The sequence below is a fragment of the Aythya fuligula genome, chromosome 1 (genome assembly GCF_009819795.1).
Source record: "Aythya fuligula isolate bAytFul2 chromosome 1, bAytFul2.pri, whole genome shotgun sequence".
NCBI classification, from domain to species: Eukaryota; Metazoa; Chordata; class Aves; order Anseriformes; family Anatidae; genus Aythya; species Aythya fuligula.
The window spans coordinates 107,570,349-107,588,721 of NC_045559.1; the positions used below are offsets into that span (position 1 = coordinate 107,570,349).

At 33.4% G+C, this 18,373-nt stretch overlaps 1 protein-coding gene across 3 annotated transcripts in view; it reads right to left on the reverse strand.

Moving 5' to 3' along the window:
- Nucleotides 1–18,373, reverse strand: part of NCAM2 (neural cell adhesion molecule 2) — a 288,960-nt gene that overhangs the window by 86,688 nt on the left and 183,899 nt on the right. For all 3 annotated transcript variants that reach the window (XM_032203980.1, XM_032203996.1, XM_032203989.1), the window contains exon 9: nt 4,556–4,706. In XM_032203980.1, the coding sequence (XP_032059871.1) occupies nt 4,556–4,706 (151 nt within the window). The remainder of the gene's footprint in view (nt 1–4,555; nt 4,707–18,373) is intronic.

The following is an 18,373-nucleotide window of genomic DNA, read 5'->3' on the forward strand; positions in this document are numbered from 1 at the left end:
AATTTTTGGAAGAAACTTTAAATTACTTAAATACCAGAACCTGCTTTCTAAGAAGTCGTATTTGTCAACCACTCATGTGGCTGGTCTCATACAAAAATGCCAAAAATATTGCCAAATGTAATAATGCTTGTGATGGCCTATTATAGCCCACGACACTAACCTTCATGTATAGTGATGAAGCAGGTATCAGGACAACATTACTGAAAATAATACCTTGAAGAAAGATGACCTGTTATATCCAGTAAGTCAAAATTATTATTATTTTTAAGTTCTTCAATTCTAATCACTGCAGTAAATAATTTGTAGAAATACACACAAGAAATAATGTGTTCTCTCATCAGATTTTTTCTTCTTTTAATTAGGTCTGTTTTTTTTTTTTTTTTTTTGTCTTATCTCCTTCGCATTTTGCATTTAGTTTCAAAACAAATATATCTCTTTAAAAACACAGTGGTACCAAATAGAAATGTAAACATTTGCATACGAAAACTGTGACTTTGAAAGGCATCTGATCATATTGCAGGTACGATCATTTTGTAACTCACTAGGATTTGTATATTGTACCTCCTCAGGCCCTTCTGAAAACCTCATCATTATTAGAATACCTCTTGCTTTATCTATTTTTGTATCTATTTCTATAATGTTTTTATTAAAAAAAAAGAAAAAGCTGTCTATCCATGAGAAATTGTAGCTAATTGCTACAAACACATCTTTACCCAATACCTAGTATACATCATATATGCCAATTTTTCAATCAGTTGATTCAGTTAGCAGTAGTAACAATGATGTTTATTAATAATAATAATAAATATACAATATAAACTAGGCTTCATATGTATAACCAAAACTTGCAGTTATTGATATCTATTAGTAAATAATATTTTTATCTTCTTTTTCTTGTACTTAAGTATTTTTTTTAAATTGTAAATACAAGGAAAACTAAACATAACTAAACAAAAAAAAAAGACTTTGTAGAAAGAAATCCTTTTAAGTGACTCTGACATCTCAGCAATTTATGTCTGTCTAACATTTATTTCAGATTAAAGGCTGGGTTAACCATGCCTGAACGGTATCAAACTGATAATCTCTTCCTGTCCTGGCGAACTGCTCTTATCATCAAAAGCAACCCCAACAGAGAACAAGGATAAAGTACAAAAACTCTGTGCAATCTTGCTGTCAGTTTAAGTTTCTGATAGGGGTCAGTAAGTAAAAGCATGAGACAGTGACACCAGGGCACCCTGTGCCTCAATTAGTCCTGTTTGACTGCACTGACATCTGAAAATGTGACAGCAACATGCTCCTCTCCTGACTACATAAACTAGCAAAGGTATTAAAAACCTATAAAGAAGACTACTGTGCTTGTGTGTACTTGTGCTTATAGAATGGTACTAGGTGGATTGGTTAGCTGTATCTAGGAGCTATGGAACAATATGTACAATTAGACCTTGCTTATTTATTTATATTTAAATTTTAAAATAGTTATTGAAGCTAATGCTAGAATAATGTTAAATAATAAAAATTCTGCTAAAATGGCCCACTAGTGATTATGCAAAGAGTTAGCCATACTTAAAAAAAAAATCCTTCTCAAAAATGGGTTTGAAGAGAATAAAACCAAAATCATTAAAATTACAGTATTTTGAAGATTTTTCAAATCTGCAATTTGGTAAATGAATATTTGGAAAAATATATATATAAACAACCCTGATAGCAACATTTGTAATTACAGTTAATATGCTGAAAAAAGATCACTAGGAGAATAATACACAGGGAGTCAAAACATTTATTTGATACCAACTTCACAGAATCTCATATAACTACCCTCTCTTTTCCCATTTTGCTCTGAATACCAATCGTTTAGTTTTTGAACATGTATCTTTTAGTGAAAGTCTCTAACCAGCAACTTATGAAATGAAATAGCCAGAATGATACTATGGTAACTATGACACCTGCTACCAAAAAAAAAAAAAAAAAAAAAAGTAGTTCAGAAAAGCACTTCTAATGTTTAAGACAACACAGCCTTGTATGGAAACAGTGGTAAGAAAGTACTAATAGATTATTTTATCGAGACTGTTTCATCACAGAAATTTATCACAGAAACTAGATTGATGAGGGATGAGGCCAGAATGAAGACAATTTCCTCTGAGTACACTATTTTAAAGGACAGAAATCGTTTTAATTACACAAGTGTTTTGTTGCCTGGGCAGGACAATTGGAGTTCATGTAAGAGTATAAAGTTATTTCAAATGCAAACTAAAAAACTGCTCTGACTGGTAAACCTGAATACCAATAGAGACAGACTTCTGTTGTATCACCCCAAAAATACATGCATTGTATTACAAAATTACCTGACACATAATGGACATGAAAATGTTTCTACTTCTGTTCTATTTTTTCCAGCACAGATGTTCTTAGAATATTTGGTTGAAACTTCAATAACAGTTAAAACTTCAAGAAATGAAAATTCTGGTTTTAGACATTTCAAAATTTTATGGTAAATAAAAATATTGTGTTATACATTAAAAATCATCATTACAATGTGTCATCTATATGATGATAGAATAATATTTCTGTGTTTTAAAAACCACTTTATCAGAAGAATTCTGAACTGTAAAAAGTTTTAAGTTGCATAAAAAGTATATCTACTGAGGCATAAATACATAATTAAAAACAATATGATAATCCATTTTCACATATATGTATTTGATTGTTCCCATACATATTACAAATTAAGCCTGCCACACAATTCACATTAACTCAATTGGAATATATTACTTTTAAATTCATAGCATTATGTACAAAAATTTCACCCTGAAAGGTGTCTTAGATGACATCAATTCATTCTATCAATCCAGAATTTTTGTTATGGACTTTAATATGAATTCTGCTCTGCTAATGACTTTTTTCCATTTCTTTTGGTATATTTCATAAATTTGGAATTTTTTGAAATTTTTTCATTTGGAATATTTCATAAATTGTGACGCATCCTATATCTCCCTTGTTAGTACCAAAAAAAAAAAAATAAAAAAATTGAATTTTAAAGCATAATAGCTACATAACCTTAATTAACATTTTTTCCATGTTATCTTATGCATACAGTAGGATACAATTTGGAATTTTATAGATATTTTGAAGGAGCTTCACTGCAATTTAATTTTTATCTAGTAAAATATTTTTTTCTTTTAATACATATAAAATAAATAATTATCAGCACACCAAGTAAGTGTCATTAAAGAAAAAATATTTTAAATATGCTCCCAAAAGAGTTTTTGCAAATTATTTTGCAAAGTTTCAAATTCCTTCAAATGTCTATTTATTGAAAAACAGCTATGTTAAAGCTATTAATGAACACTGTATTTATTTCTTAGGCCTTCTGGGTTGGCAAATCATTGCATTTTTAAAATCCAGTTAGAACTTTGAAATTTCTTGTTTTCCTTTCAGATTTATTTCCTATATCAACATCCATTGTTTTCCTGTGAAAATGATGGAACATGCAACTGTAAACTGAAGTCACTTTCAAAACTCCTCAAGACATTACTCAGCTGACAGTCTGAAATCATTACTTAGCTCTGTACTATAGATCTTATTCCAATGTCTATTGCATTTCAGTGGAAAGACACTCCTTCAATTCAGTGTAACCATTCAATCAAATACTTTTCATGCAACCTTTCTGTTTTTTTTTGTTTTGTTTTTTTTTTCACTTTTTTCAAACAGGCTCACTGAAGCTATTCTGGAAAAAGCAAAATAAACATATCCTGCAAATTTCTAGCAAAATAGAATAATGATTTTTGGTTTTCTTTTTTTTTCTAGACCTTTGCTTTAGAAGTTTGAACAAAAGGGTGTTTGAAGAGACAATTTAACACTGAATTTTTCTGTATTTGAAATTTATATCCTCTCATATAAATGGCTTCTAAAGCATCAGACTCTTCTCTAAACAAAAATAATCTAATTTGCTCCTGGATAAAAATCAAGAGTTCTGAATAAAGCAACCTGTCCACAAAGCAGTCTATCCAAATGAAATTGTCACAAACTTGTGAACTCCAACTCCATGAGGACATATAACAAGGGCTTGATATCTGGAGGAGCATTATTAAGTAAAAGAAGTAGGAGAAAAAAAAATAAAAAGCAACCCCAAAATACAAAAACTTTGTTGCATCTTGGAAGTTTCAGCTCAAGTCTGAGTTGTTGCTCAAATCAGTCTTTACCTTATCCCAGTGTATACTGTATACATCCAGAGCAGGCTCCACCAGACCAAAGATGTGAAGATATTAAGTTTAGCCAATTTGTAGTTATTAAGTTTAGCCTTAAATAAGTGGGTAACATCACAGATCTGAGATGAAATCCTTTTGTGCATAAATCACTGACGAGGGTCATGTCAACTTAAAAAAAAGTCAGTATCCCTCCACAGAATTCAGCATTACTAACTACTACTAAGAACACACTTTCTTAAATTATGCAAGTTTAAACATGAATTACCAGGAACAACTGACCTTCCATTAAGAATGTACTTTTTTTTTCTTTTAAAACAAATTTTAAAGAGAAACAAAATATTAGAACTTACATTCAATATCAAGGTACATGCTCTTTTGGTGCCCACCAATTCTACTTGCAGCTTCACAGTCATATCTCCCTGAATCTGACAACTTCACATCTTTAATATGCAGTGACGATTTTCCATGCTGCCCTTTGACTTCTATACGGCCATCTGGGCTCTGTTTACATTGATTCAGGAAAAAGAAAGGTTTTATACATATATGTATATTTACGTATGTTTTATATATTAAACACCATTGATAAGTATGACTGAAAGCATCTCTTCACCTGTGGTGAAGTTATTACTAACAGCTAAGCAATTTCTAAATTTGTCAAATGAATTAAAAATATATAGAAAAAAACGTTCTATTTTGAGGCACTATAATCATGTGAATAAGTACATGCTTAAAGGAACACTGTCAAGGTAAACCACCACATTTACCAATTTATGACTGGCACAATGAGTGACATACTCAAAACCTGTTTATTACCTCATTTATTTTGCTATGATGCTGCAGTTAATGAAAATACATATGTAAATTCATAGTATCACAGTTGGCATTATCTCTCTTGACCTTAAAGTGCAACTGTGAAGCTGAATAGAAATACCCCCAACACTATGATCAAAATACAAATCCAGTCATAGATTTCTTATTTTCATTACTCATATTTTCTTGACAGAAGCTCAACATTGTTAAAAAAAAAAAAATCATGATTCATAAATACAACTCGAATTTCTGGATTTCATTTACATATGATTGCATGGAAGAAGGTGGGGCTGAAAAATGAATACCAGCTTCTCTTTTTCTAGAAGATAAATTTTGTATTTATCAACTTGATAAAAATCCTTGGCTCCCCACCTCCTGACCCAAACCTATTTGTCTTTCAAGAGCATAAAAGAGCAGGGAAAACTAAATAAAACAGTTTAAAAAACTCTACTGTTTGACACTACAACTCCATGGAGTAGTATACCTGAGGGAACAAAAAAATAGACAGTTATTTTTAATCTGGCTCTGTGTTTACTTGTTTTGTAGCTTTGGGAAATATAGCTTCTTTTTCAATTATTTTTTTCTTTCATTTAAGAAAAAAAAAAAGTTGATACAAAATAGTGATGTTTACCTACCTTCATTATTGAGGAAGGTGAAGAAAAGAGGGAAAAACAGTAACTATTTATTTGTATTGCATTTAAACTTGAAGCATACTTTAATGTTCAATCCTATAAATACATACATTCATAAATATACAAATTGTTACCTCACTGAATGCAAGAAAAAATGCATACAATTTAGATTTCAAATATTCAAAATAAAGCTGTCATATAAAGTATATCAGATTTCTATGAAGGAGGAGTATCCAAATTAGAGTCCAAAGACACAGAATTTTGTTTCCTGTGAAAATCACACAGCATAGACACATAAACTAAAGTTATGAAATCCTAATGCAGGAGAAAATCTAAATTCCTCTGGATTGATAAAAATTAGTAAGATCACCCATCTCTTTTTTCATTCCTAATGATGAAAATTCTGCTTTCATTTTACCTTTAAAAGATGAAAGAACAAAAATATGACATTACTAGTAAACATGCTATACTACTGCAATACTGAATGTAACAATTTGGGGGGGGGGGATTTCTTGGTATAATTAAAATGCAATTTATTTAAAACAAAACAAAAGTTTTCTAATCTCTATATATTTTACAAGCACTTTGCATGGCATAGTTCATATCAGTATTATTTAATTACTGATTATTTGTTTTTTTAAAAAAAAGTTATCTACATTTACAACTGTAAATCTACTTTATTCATACTTAAAGTGTACATATACTTTAGCCATTTTCTGATTTTACTTTTGTTAGAAATATTTCTCCTAGAACTCACATTTTAAATTGTGAAAATAGATATGCTAAAACAACCTGTGACTATGAGTCATAGATACAATACTACTTGGATAACAACAAAGTTGTTATTGGTTATCTATTGGTTCAACACTAATAGCAAATTCTCTAATTCACTATATATTCACTATAATTAACTCCATACTTTCCAAAGAAGAGATATAAGTGTTACCTCATGTTAAGAAAAAAAATAAAGAGACTCACAAAGATCCTTAAAATTAAATAACTATTCCAATAGATTCACTTTCTTGTTTTAGTTTATGCAATTATTTTCTAATATAGTTATATTTCTAATATTTTATAATATAAAATAACTTCGCTATGTAGACATTTGGTCTGTACCCAGAATGACTTTCTCATGTATAAAAAAACATATTTTATTCAAATACAAATATTTGAATACTGAAAAATATTAAATAGTGAAAACTATTAAATCTTAGGGAAAATATTTTTTTCTGTTACTAGGGAAAATAAAACCTAATGAATACTCAGAAAGATAGGAAGTTTTTGATAACCACATCAACATGAAATACACGTTAAGAAGCATTTTGAGAGGGCTGCTTGGTTCATTTCAAAAAAGTGAGGTATTTTTTTTTATTCAGGTTATGCGAAGTCAAAAAAAACAAAAACAAAATGCATAAAAATTGTAAACAATAAAATAATTTGACTACATGACTCATAAAACATCGATATTCACCGAAGTTAATTTCTAGTTATTTCAAGGGTGTCTGAAAATGATCTCTTCAAAATTGTTTATAAAATAATGAAAAATATGTAACAAGATATTTTCTGCTACATTCCTCTGAACCTGTATTCCCCTGTGGCTTCATGAACAGTTAAGGAAGTCCTGTTTCCTGGTCCTATTCTGAAGATGCATTGCAATAACACCTCAAAGCATTCAAGACTAAATGGTTACAATTCCATTCATTTTTCTGTAAATATGTTGAAATACTTTATTCAAATATACTGTGAGGCTAACATTCCTGAAAACAAAAAAAAATATGAAAGAAAACAAAAGTGAGTGCAAATACAGTCCAAGAAAATTCCATTAAAATTAAAAAACATACACATATTTTGAAATAGTTTCCTATGCCTAGAGAGGATTCCCAGAATATCACAGAGATTAACGCACGCATATAAAAAATGCTAGAGAAAAGAGGCTACGATGAATTGTCACTAGGATTTCAGCAATACCAGTAGGTCTGTATTATTTCATTCCAACCGTATAAATTGGTTAACAGGAATGTAGGTAAATAAGCCAAGTACATATTAGGATTATAGAAAAGGTACAATAACAGTACAATTATGCTGAAGCACAGTTCGGAAAGACCAGAGAAAAGACACAGAAGTTGACTACTGCAAAGAGCAATGAAGAATCTGGAACAAAAATATAACACACAGTTTTAGCCTTAAGCAAAAACTGAAACCACACTGGTTATATTTTCCTGCATTTGTAAATGGCATTAGCAAAATTGGAATATATAGGCAAAGGAGAAGTCTGCATTCGTATTGACCCCTAATGTCAGTCTTTTTATCCAACTTTTAACAGCAAATACACAATGTCAGAGGGGCAGCCCTAACCTTGGGGCCTGTGTCCATCAGAACTTGATAACCCTTGGTAATATCTTTCTGAGGCTTAATTTGATCATGCACTGAGTATGGACAAAACACATTAGCACCAATTCTGGCACTGCAGCAGACCAGAACTGAAAGAGGCAGAGAAAGTGACATGGAAAAATGAAGTACACTGCATGTTCACGGTAGTCCTAAGTAGAGATCCACACTGGGAAAACAGCATTGGAATTTCCACTGGTAAGAAGTCAAAATACAAATATAATCTCTATGAATGAATAATGTTAGTAACTCTCAAGTCTGCCTGACACAATAATGCACTCTTACTGAATTGGGAAAAAATCTTTTTTTCCTTTCAAATACTGTAGTGGGAGAGATGCAAATATATATACTAAGGTGTTTTCTGCTAGATAGAATAAGTGCACATGCTTTTATTTCCTAGTAGCATGAAAGAATATAAAAAATAGACAAAAAAAAAACAAAACACAGACAACCAGAACAGCCTCTGTGGTTCAATAATCATGATTTCTGTTGATTCACTGAATTACTCTGTACAATAGCAGAATACGAATAATCAGTGAACTCTCAAAAACATACATGATCAACACAGTTCCATACAGATACACGTATTTCTCTACAGAGATCCATAAGTAAGTATTATTAACAATGGCTTACATGTAAAGACATTGGAAGTGTAATTTCAATTAATTGACCGTTCTGTGTACTGCACCTGCTATAGAAAAAAAAAAAAAAAAAAAAAAAAAAGAGAGAAAAAAAATTGTCCCAGAAGTGAGACTTTTATTTTATTTATTTATTTATTTATTTTTTAAAGCTTTTTGGAAATAGTAATGAAATCTCAGAAATCAAAATATTTTCCAATGACTGTTATTTGGAGAATGTTTTAATATTCATAAAACAATACTTGTTTGTTTTTTTACAAGCTCGTGACCACCGCAGAGCTAGAAGACACAGGAAAAATCTTCAGCAGAGGTTTTTACAGAGTTTTGCTTACAATACAGCTGGATCTGTGTCTTTATCCATATAAAACCCATCCCTTGAACAACAACAAAAAAATAGCCTAAACATCTTTAATATTTTGAATACCTAGTTCTATGTATTTACAGGTCTCTGAGAAAAAATATTAATAATGACAATATTGAACAAAAAAAAATGCCTTCTGAAAATTAAAAAAAGGGATGAAATCTCTCTTTACTTGCAATATTCTTACTAAGAAAACATAGCTTAACCCAAAACAAATCATACAGTAATTATAAAATGGGAGCTATCTCATCACTTGAGATTAATTTTACAGATTCTATAAAAATAAATATATATTTAGAATATATATATATTTAATATTAAATTATTTTCATGCTGCACATGGTATTCTATTACCTGACTTTTTCTGTGATGCTTGTGCTTCCTGAACTTTTGACATGACCCACAGTTCCATACATGAATATTCCCCATCTCCTTACTGGCTAATGTGGACCTGACTGGTCACTGCACAGCTTCAAAAACATGTTCCAGAGCTCCCAAGGTAATACCAGAATGATGATAACCATGTATTTCAAGGGTTCCACATGTAGAAGAGGTATGCAGCTTTCAGGGTATGATTGCTAGAGGGAATAGCAATGTGATGAGAGTACAATATCCACAAGGAGATATGAGCAGCTTCTGGGACAGGGTAACATATTCTGATACCATAGAGTGTTCAATCTGCACAATTCTATTGGCATCGTAGTTTAAAAGGTATAATTTCTCAGGAGGGGAGAATTAGCTGATTATGATGCTTAGAAATTGTCATTCTTTTTCAATTGTAGTAAGCTGTACTTGGGAAGAAGTGAATGGTGTGATTAGTGGTTGAGTTTGATTTATCAACCATTTCTCCAACTCCCACTGAGGAACTGTAGCATCAAATGAGATGAAGTTGTATGGCTGCCAAAATGTGCATTTTGAGCTAGCTGAAAGCAAGAGTGGAAGGTGAGAACAGATGCAGAAAGTGGTGCCTTGTTTGTTGCTGGATTTAGATAATATTACTTGGATGGTTAAAGCAGCTGTGACTTTGTGTTGATTATCTTCCCTCCTACAAAGTTTATGGTTTGTCTGACAAAGTACACCATCCCTTGAAGGCCAAGTGAAAGACTGATAGCAAAAAAATTCCTGCATTTAAAATCTAGACAAGTTGAAACAAGTTGCTACAGTTTGTTTGGTTTTTATTTTAAATTTTAAAGATTTATTTGTGATCAAAGTGCCATTACTCTCCATGGCTATGCCACTGCACATCAGCTTTGCCTGTCACTATAGTTACCAAATATATCTTCTGACACCTTGTGTACTTTAGTGCTATTTTGGACACAGACTGCATGTGTTAGCAACAGAAAAGATGAATAGTGGCTTAGAATTCAGAGCGTTGTTTCTTTTGTAAAACATGGTGCAACATACTCAAGAACAGTCATTCCGAGAGTAAATAACTTCAGCAAAAACCGCAGGATTTTTTCCAGTTCAAATTCAAAGGAGCTGCTGTAGATGTAGATGGTAGAAGATCCACACACAGGGGAAAAAGAAGTGGAAAAAGAAAAATGAATCAGTTTTAACTTTATGCTTAGTTCTTCCTTCTTCAGAGCAAATAGTCAAAAATTGCCAAAGCAAGAACTCGTTGTCTTGGTCGTGTTCTGAGTATGTGTCATGGAATGTAAACAAATACTGATTACCAGAATCATCTTTGGAATTTCAAGAATCACAGATTTTAGGAAGCTTTCTGATTTCAGATTGTGTTGATATCCACACAGGAAGAAAACTTCAAAACAGGTACTTCAGTCTGACGTTTCTTTTATGGGATATTTAAGCAGATCATAATTGCACGTGAAACTGTTCCTTGAAGCAGCATGAAAGATAAGACCTTTCACAACCTAACATGCTGATACTAAATGATGATAAAATTCCAGAAGTCTATTAAATATGTGACCAGAAATTCCTAGTCTGAAAATCTACCTTTGATGATGAGAAAGGGCTGTTGGTCACAACAGCCATCATCGTGTAGAAGCTGATGGAAGCTCCCTTCTGGATTATGGATGGTATATTCACAATATTTCCCATTCTCTTCAGGTAAATGTATTCTATCCATGTACCTGTTGGAGACAGCAGAAAATTCCAGAGTATTGCTACGTGCCTTAAGGTCCAATGAATCAGAATAATGTTACAGTAGTGTCTTGGACTTCATTGATTTTTATAGGAGACCATGTGATTCTTTTAGAGCTGCAGCTCATTTAATTTCAGCATGCTGCATATTCCTGAATTGGCTAGAAATTTGTCTTCCCACAAGGATGAAATTAATGAAGAACCCATTGTTTGTAGATATATAGTGTAACACCAGGAAAGTCACAAAAAAATAATCTTGAAGAAAAAATACTGTTGTTTGGATTTTCTGTTCATCTGCAGGCATAGCAGCTACTCATAGAAATCATATTGAAAATTGTAGCAGGTTCTATGCAGGTTGTTAACAGCATGTATAATCTCAAAAAAAAAAAAAAGTATTCTTGCAAGCTTCATATAACTTTTAGAAATTATGATTTGATATTTGATTTCATGATGGCATTTCTTTCAAACCTACATTGTTAAGCAGTGAGATGACACAGCATATCTGATACACCAAAACCACATACTAAGACATAAGACAGAAAACTGAAGTTCTTTTCTTGGTTGGCTTTTACTCACAGAAGTGTATGACAGAAAAATAACAGAGGAAATATGATTATCAGCCATTCAAGATTACTTCAACTGAAAATCAAAATCACAATAAAGAAACTGTTGATGATTATTAATGTCAAAAAATTTAGCATCATATGATAAAACCTTGTAGAGGGAAACGTGCATTAGTGTTGGCCATAAAAATAACAATAGCAAGCACAAACAAGTGTTTAAAAGGATAACAGAAACATTACATCTGTCATAATTACATATACACTTCGTAATTACAAATTCTGATTTTACTGATTTAAAAGACTTAGTGGTGTTATTCCTGAGAATGTCACTGATCTGAATCTATTGCAACTATGATGCCATTAACAGATGACCAGCAAGATCATCAGGAATGAGACCAGCAAGCACAATAGTCTTATTAAATAAAAACAAAACAAACCAAAAAAACATGCAACGCTCCCCCTCCCACTTTTTACTATACAACTTTCTCTTATTTTAGGCAATGAAACCTTACTGCAATTTGATTCCTTGGTTAAACGAGAATGACACATAAGTGATTATATCCCAGCTTTTTAAATCTTTAAAATGATTGAGAAATGTTTGCAGCTTCATAACAAACTGGTCTAGGATTGGTATCTGCTAGCACAGACTCAAAATACTGTGATTTACCAGAATTTATTCTCCAGTGATTTCTCCAGAGAGTTCACTTGAAAAAAAAAATATCATTATTAAATATATATGATTTATGTAGCAACAAGTATGGCTATTCAGATTAGAAACTTCAACCTCATCCTGTTTCTGTTCAGATCTATTCAAATCTTAAGTGAATATTACTTCAGCCATAGAAATAATTAGTATGATTAAACTATATGACCATACCATGCTGAATTGCCCATACAGAGCTCCCCTGGTCAGGTAAAAAACTGTAAAAAGAACATGGAAACATCAAGTAATAGGATCCCAGCTTTCCTCCAGGTGGGCATTGTAGCCCAGTAAATATGATTTCACTATTACTAGTAAAGGCTCTGTATGGATCCAGCAGTGCATGGTCTCAGGACTTGACAGGGGTTGACTAGGTATGAGGTGAGTTCAGTTTGCTTTAAGATTGCAAGTCTTAAAACAGCAAGTTACCTTGTCATCAGGTGACTACCTGAATTAATTTCTGCTTAGCTGTGTGCACCTTCCATGGCAAATGTGTAACTAATACACATTACCTCTTTATATTAATTGGGACTGGAGGAGGCGTCTTTGTAACTTTAAATAACTAACCAATGAAAATAATCAAGAAACAAATTAGAAGGAAAAAAAAAAAAAAGATCCACAAAAAAAAAAAAAAAAAAAGAAGAGAGAAAAATAAAACACCACTTTTAAGCTGCCTGCAGTACAAAATAGGCAAAAATAACTTCAACTTGACCCAAGGCAGGAAAGGAACCACAGTATTAGTTAGGTTTCATTTAAAGGTGTCAGGTTAAGCCATTTGTACTTTTCACTGGAGAAGAATTGAAAAACTTAGGAAGCTGATGAATTCTAAACCCTTCTCTCCATTTTTTATTGAGGAAAATTAGCACTCAACCACAGGTCTCAGGGGAGCACAGGAAAGGTGATTATAACAATGAGAAGAAAACTAGGAAGCCTTTGAATAACAACTTCAACTGTAAGGGTAATTATCTTTTTTCTGTAGTACTTCTGTATCTTGGAGAAAAGTATTGGTAGTGTAACTGGACTAAGAATAATGTTTTGCTTTATTTTACTTAAATTGATAATACATACTTGGACCAATAACAGATTCTTGGAAGGCTGTATACCCCTTTTGGCTCACAAAGCTCTTCTGTAAGAATATGAATTCATCTTTAAAATTACAACTACTCCAAGAACCTCAACCTGAACTTCATGCATTTGTAAAAACATATATTTCATTTTCATATGACTTAGATTCAAACCATTATTCAGTTTAGCTTTAGTTGCAGGAATGACTGGTATGGTGAAGATAAGCAGTTATGTAATGCATGGAACAGCCCAAACTGAGTAGCACTGCATCTGCTTTCTTCAAAACAAAAGCATCAGAATTTGAGCTTCTCTTACAGGTTTGTTCAGAAGCTGTATGCAGCTAGGGATCCTTTTCCATTTTTCTGTAAAGGTGATTTATATTTTATTAAAATGACTATGGCTAGACAGCAGATAGGAAGTCTGTCTGGAAATTGGGATGAGGTGGAGCCCTGCAGGGAGATACAAGCAACAAGGCTTTCTTAGGGGAGGGAAAGGCACAGAAAGCAAGAAATGCATAACTCAAGTGGATGAGGGGCTGGGGAATTATCTGCAATAGGACACAGATCCAAATGTCAGACCTCAAAGATCAAAAAATCTTTGCTCACAAACCCAGAGAAGTCTGTAGGGCTTTTTGCAACTCAAGAAACACAGGAAAATTATTGAAGTTGAAAGAAAAATGAAGAAAACTAGCTAACCCGAACAGATCCGAAAGGGCATGGGAACATTTGTTGTCAAGTTATCTATTATCATTCAACAGTTTCTCTATCTACATTGTCATGTTTATTTATATATACAGATACAAATAAAAGATTATTCTGTAAAAATCAGTCAAATTGGGTGGAACCTATTATAGAAAAACTTGCTGCTACTAGAGTTTCAAACAAGTTGGACAGCAGACATTGCAACATTGCAGTACAAAAAATTTATATGTCATTCTGCTATGGAAGTATCACCCTGAGAAACCAAACCCTAGCACCAATCTACAGCTTATTTTGAGTTGGCTTATAGCATTTCTTACTGAACTGAACAAGTCAGGAAATTAAAGGAGTATATATTACTGATTTAAATTACCAGGAACTATGCATAGTACATTGCTTAAACAAACAGATCAGTAACAACACACAAACTGAACAGACCGTGTGGATGATGGTAATGAGTTTCTGGGTGAGGAAGGTGAGAAAGAGTATGTGAAATTGTTGAAGAAATCCTTCACCAAAGCAAGGGACCTTAGAGGGTGGTGCACTGGTGTATTGGGTTTATGCGGCAAGGTTTTGGCAACCAGGCTCCTGTATGAGGTGATGCCAAGGCTGCCCCATGCCAGCCCCAGATGGTCCCAGTCCCAGCCCCATGCCAGGCCCAGCTGGGCCCTGCAGCCAAGATGGTGGTGCCTCACCTAGGGGGCAGCCTGGGGAAGGGAGGGCAAACACTGCACGGCAGGGGGCGGTGAGGGGAGTGGTGTGAGGAGCGGCCCTGTACAGACAGCAAGGGGAGAGGAGTAGGAGGGCAGGAGGTGCCCCAGGTGCCCAAGCAGATATGCCCCTACAGGACCATGCTGGAGCAGATCTCCACACAGGAGTCCATGGAGGACTGAAGGAAGGTGCAACCTAAGGAGAGCCCACAATGGGCATACCCTGGCTGAACCTGCAGCCCTCGTGGGATCCGTGCTGGGGCAGTCTGTTCCTGAAGGACCACAACCTGCAGAGAACACCACTGGAGCATTTTGTGAAGGACTGTTGCCTGTGGGGAGAACCCACACCCAGGAACAGGGAAAAGTATGAGGATGGTGCATCAAAGACCAAGACAATGACAGACCATAGACACCATTTCCTATTCCCCTGCAAGTGTCAGGGGGTTGGGTAGAGGAGGCAGAGGAATCGGTCAAGACAGACGTGCCTGGAAATGAGGGTGGAGGGAAGATGTTTTAGCTTTGTCTTTGTTTCTCACCATCCCACTCTATTCTTAACTGACAATAAATTAATTCTTCCCAAGTTGTCTGTTTTGTCTGTGAGTAGTGAGAGGAACAGCTGGGTAGGTGGCTGGGAACTGGCCAAAGTCAAGCCACCACAGCCAGCTTCAGAGAAGGCTGTTGGCAGCAAATGGCCTCTTGGAGGGCTGTTAGTATAGGCGAGACTTTTTTCTTTCTCTACTAGTCTACTACCCAGGAAACACAGTTTCCAATAAAAATGTCAAAAAAATACATTTGTTGAGGATATCTCATGAGAAAAAAAAAAAAGTTATTTAATATTTTAGCACTTGCTACAAGGTGAATGACTGTAATGTTTTATGACCACACAATTTCTTTTTAACAAATATGCTAAAGGTAATCAAGGCAATAGGACTAATCTGCTTGTATAAACCAGCATATTTTCATGCAGAATTAGTAAGGATTTTTTAACATTATTAGAACATACTTAGTAAACACAATGACCTGAGGGCACAGAAATTCTCAACAGATATCCATGCATATTAGCTTTCTTAGAAGTTTTCATTTTAAATACCTACGGTATTGATTTTGGGTGAGATCATTATACTTTTAACCAACTAAAGTCTTAGTAGAGTTTTGGTATTGAATAATTCTAAACTGTGATAAAGAAACAACATAAGGAAGCACTGATAACTGTGGCCTAAATAATATGGCATATTTCATATTGTAAATGTGCTTGCCTAATTGGTATTCATGCTTTTTTTTTTTTTTCCCCCTTCATTAAAAACTCTAAGGTCACTGTAGTTTCCAGTGAGATACTGTATTCATGTTCACATTGTCTAAGTTAATACAGAAAATATACATTGATCAACAGATTGTAACTCCAACTGGGGCTTTTGAATTATGCTAGTGAAATGGTATTTTTTCCAGTTTAGAGCAATACGTATTGACAAAATTGGATTTTTATTGTCAATTTCTAAATAAATTACTACTTTTGTATACTATTGTAAGAGAACATTATAGAATATTATGTTAATTCAATACATTTTTACCATGTAAGATAACCCTGAGGTTATAACGTGATGTATCATCTATCTATAAGGTATATTAAAGCATGTTAGAAAGACAGCTTACAGTAAGGTAAAGATTACTATACACACTTTTAATTCATTGACTTTTGGCACAGATGTCACAACTTGATTTGTATAAGTAGAAATTTATACAAAGTAAAGACAAAAATAAATCTTATTGTTGATACTACTATTCATATTATTGTGACATTTAGAAATTTTAATGACACAGGCCCACGTGTAGAGGGGAGTTCTTATTTTGATCATGAATCAGAGCTTAGACAAGCAGTTCAGTTATGCAGTACTAAGAAATATTGTTAGCTGAATTTCAGAAGCTGTCAGTAAGGGTGGGACAAGCAGTCTTCACTTTTCCCAGTGCAAAGACGTGAGACTTTTGCACTGTGCTTTAGGTTAAGTTGCACAGTCTCAGCTACAATGGATGACGCACATACACTTGTCCATTAGCATTATCATGCTAAGCCACCATAACGTTTGAAATCTTAGAATTGGTATTAATAGAAAAACAGCATTTGAGTGGATGCATAGAGGGAGATGAAAATGTAATAGTAAAACATGTTTTCAACAGCATACTAAGGACGTGAATACATTATTAAGAACTAATTATTACAGAGTTTATATAGTTTGTTAAACAAGACAAACAATAGATTGAAAAACAGAATCCAGGACCTTTGCTTTCATCTTGTTTTTGCCAGAAGTCTAAATACAAGTCTTTCCATTTTCTCCTAACATGCAAGGGTATTCAAACTGCTTTTCATGTCAGAAAAAAATGCTAATGGGTTTTAATAGAGTAAAATACACTTTCACAGCATTCCATTACTGGTTGTGCCATAGCCTATATTTCCTGTTTCCCATGGGTTTCCATGGTATCTAAAGATTTATCATTTCTGAAATCTCTGGAGAATGTCTCATAGTACACCAACACTGCCAAATGACACCAGTTTATAACATGTGGCTGTGGTGCTTATTGTATCATCACTTGCAGAATCTCTATTTCATCAAACAAGCAACAGCTATATGAAAATGTTATTAAACAGGTAGCAGATAATACAACTGATACAGAGACGGTAGCTCATGAAACAATACTGTGTAGCAGAAGCAATAAATGAATTCAAGTCGAAGTTGCACTGGTATCATAGGAAATGCTTGTCCATAAAAAGTTCCCTGATAATTTCAATCTTCATTAGTGTAACAGAGAATATCATCAATGATGATTAAATGGAGAAAACTAATATTGGCAGGCAAAGAAAAGCTATTTTTAAGCTTATATGGCTATATAGCTTTATTTCAGCCTGTAAATGCAACATCACAACCCACAGAAAGTACCCAAAAATATCTACTTGCTGTATAGTTAGCATATAAGAACATGGATTGAAAATGGAAGACAGTTTTTAAGTTTGAAATATAAATTAGTTAGAAATAGGATTATCCATTTACAGATTAAAAAACTCTGTACTTATTTAAGTTTAGATGTAATTTAAGACAATTGATTAAATTAGTTATGTTCCTTTTCCCCTAGTTTGTGAAAGCTTTTAAAATAGGAAAGCTATTAAAACTTACATTTTCTTGGCTTTTTGCAATCTTTAAAAAAGCGAAGAGCAACAACTTTGCCTCCTTAATTCTGTCCCCTATGCAAAATAACTTCAAAGTTTCACTGAAAGGAAAAATTTGCAGAAATGAGATAATTCTGGGACCACTGTAATACCAATACAGCCATTCATATAGCTTGAATACATATATGGATGTGTGTATTTAAAGCCATTTGGGTCTACTCTGGGTAAAGAACATTTGTCTCCTAAAAGAGAAATAAATTTAAGGGCCCTTAGGTCATGTGACTGAGAATTATTGTGGAGTTGTCAATATAACAGCCGTTCAAACTTGCATCAGGGAAGATGCTAT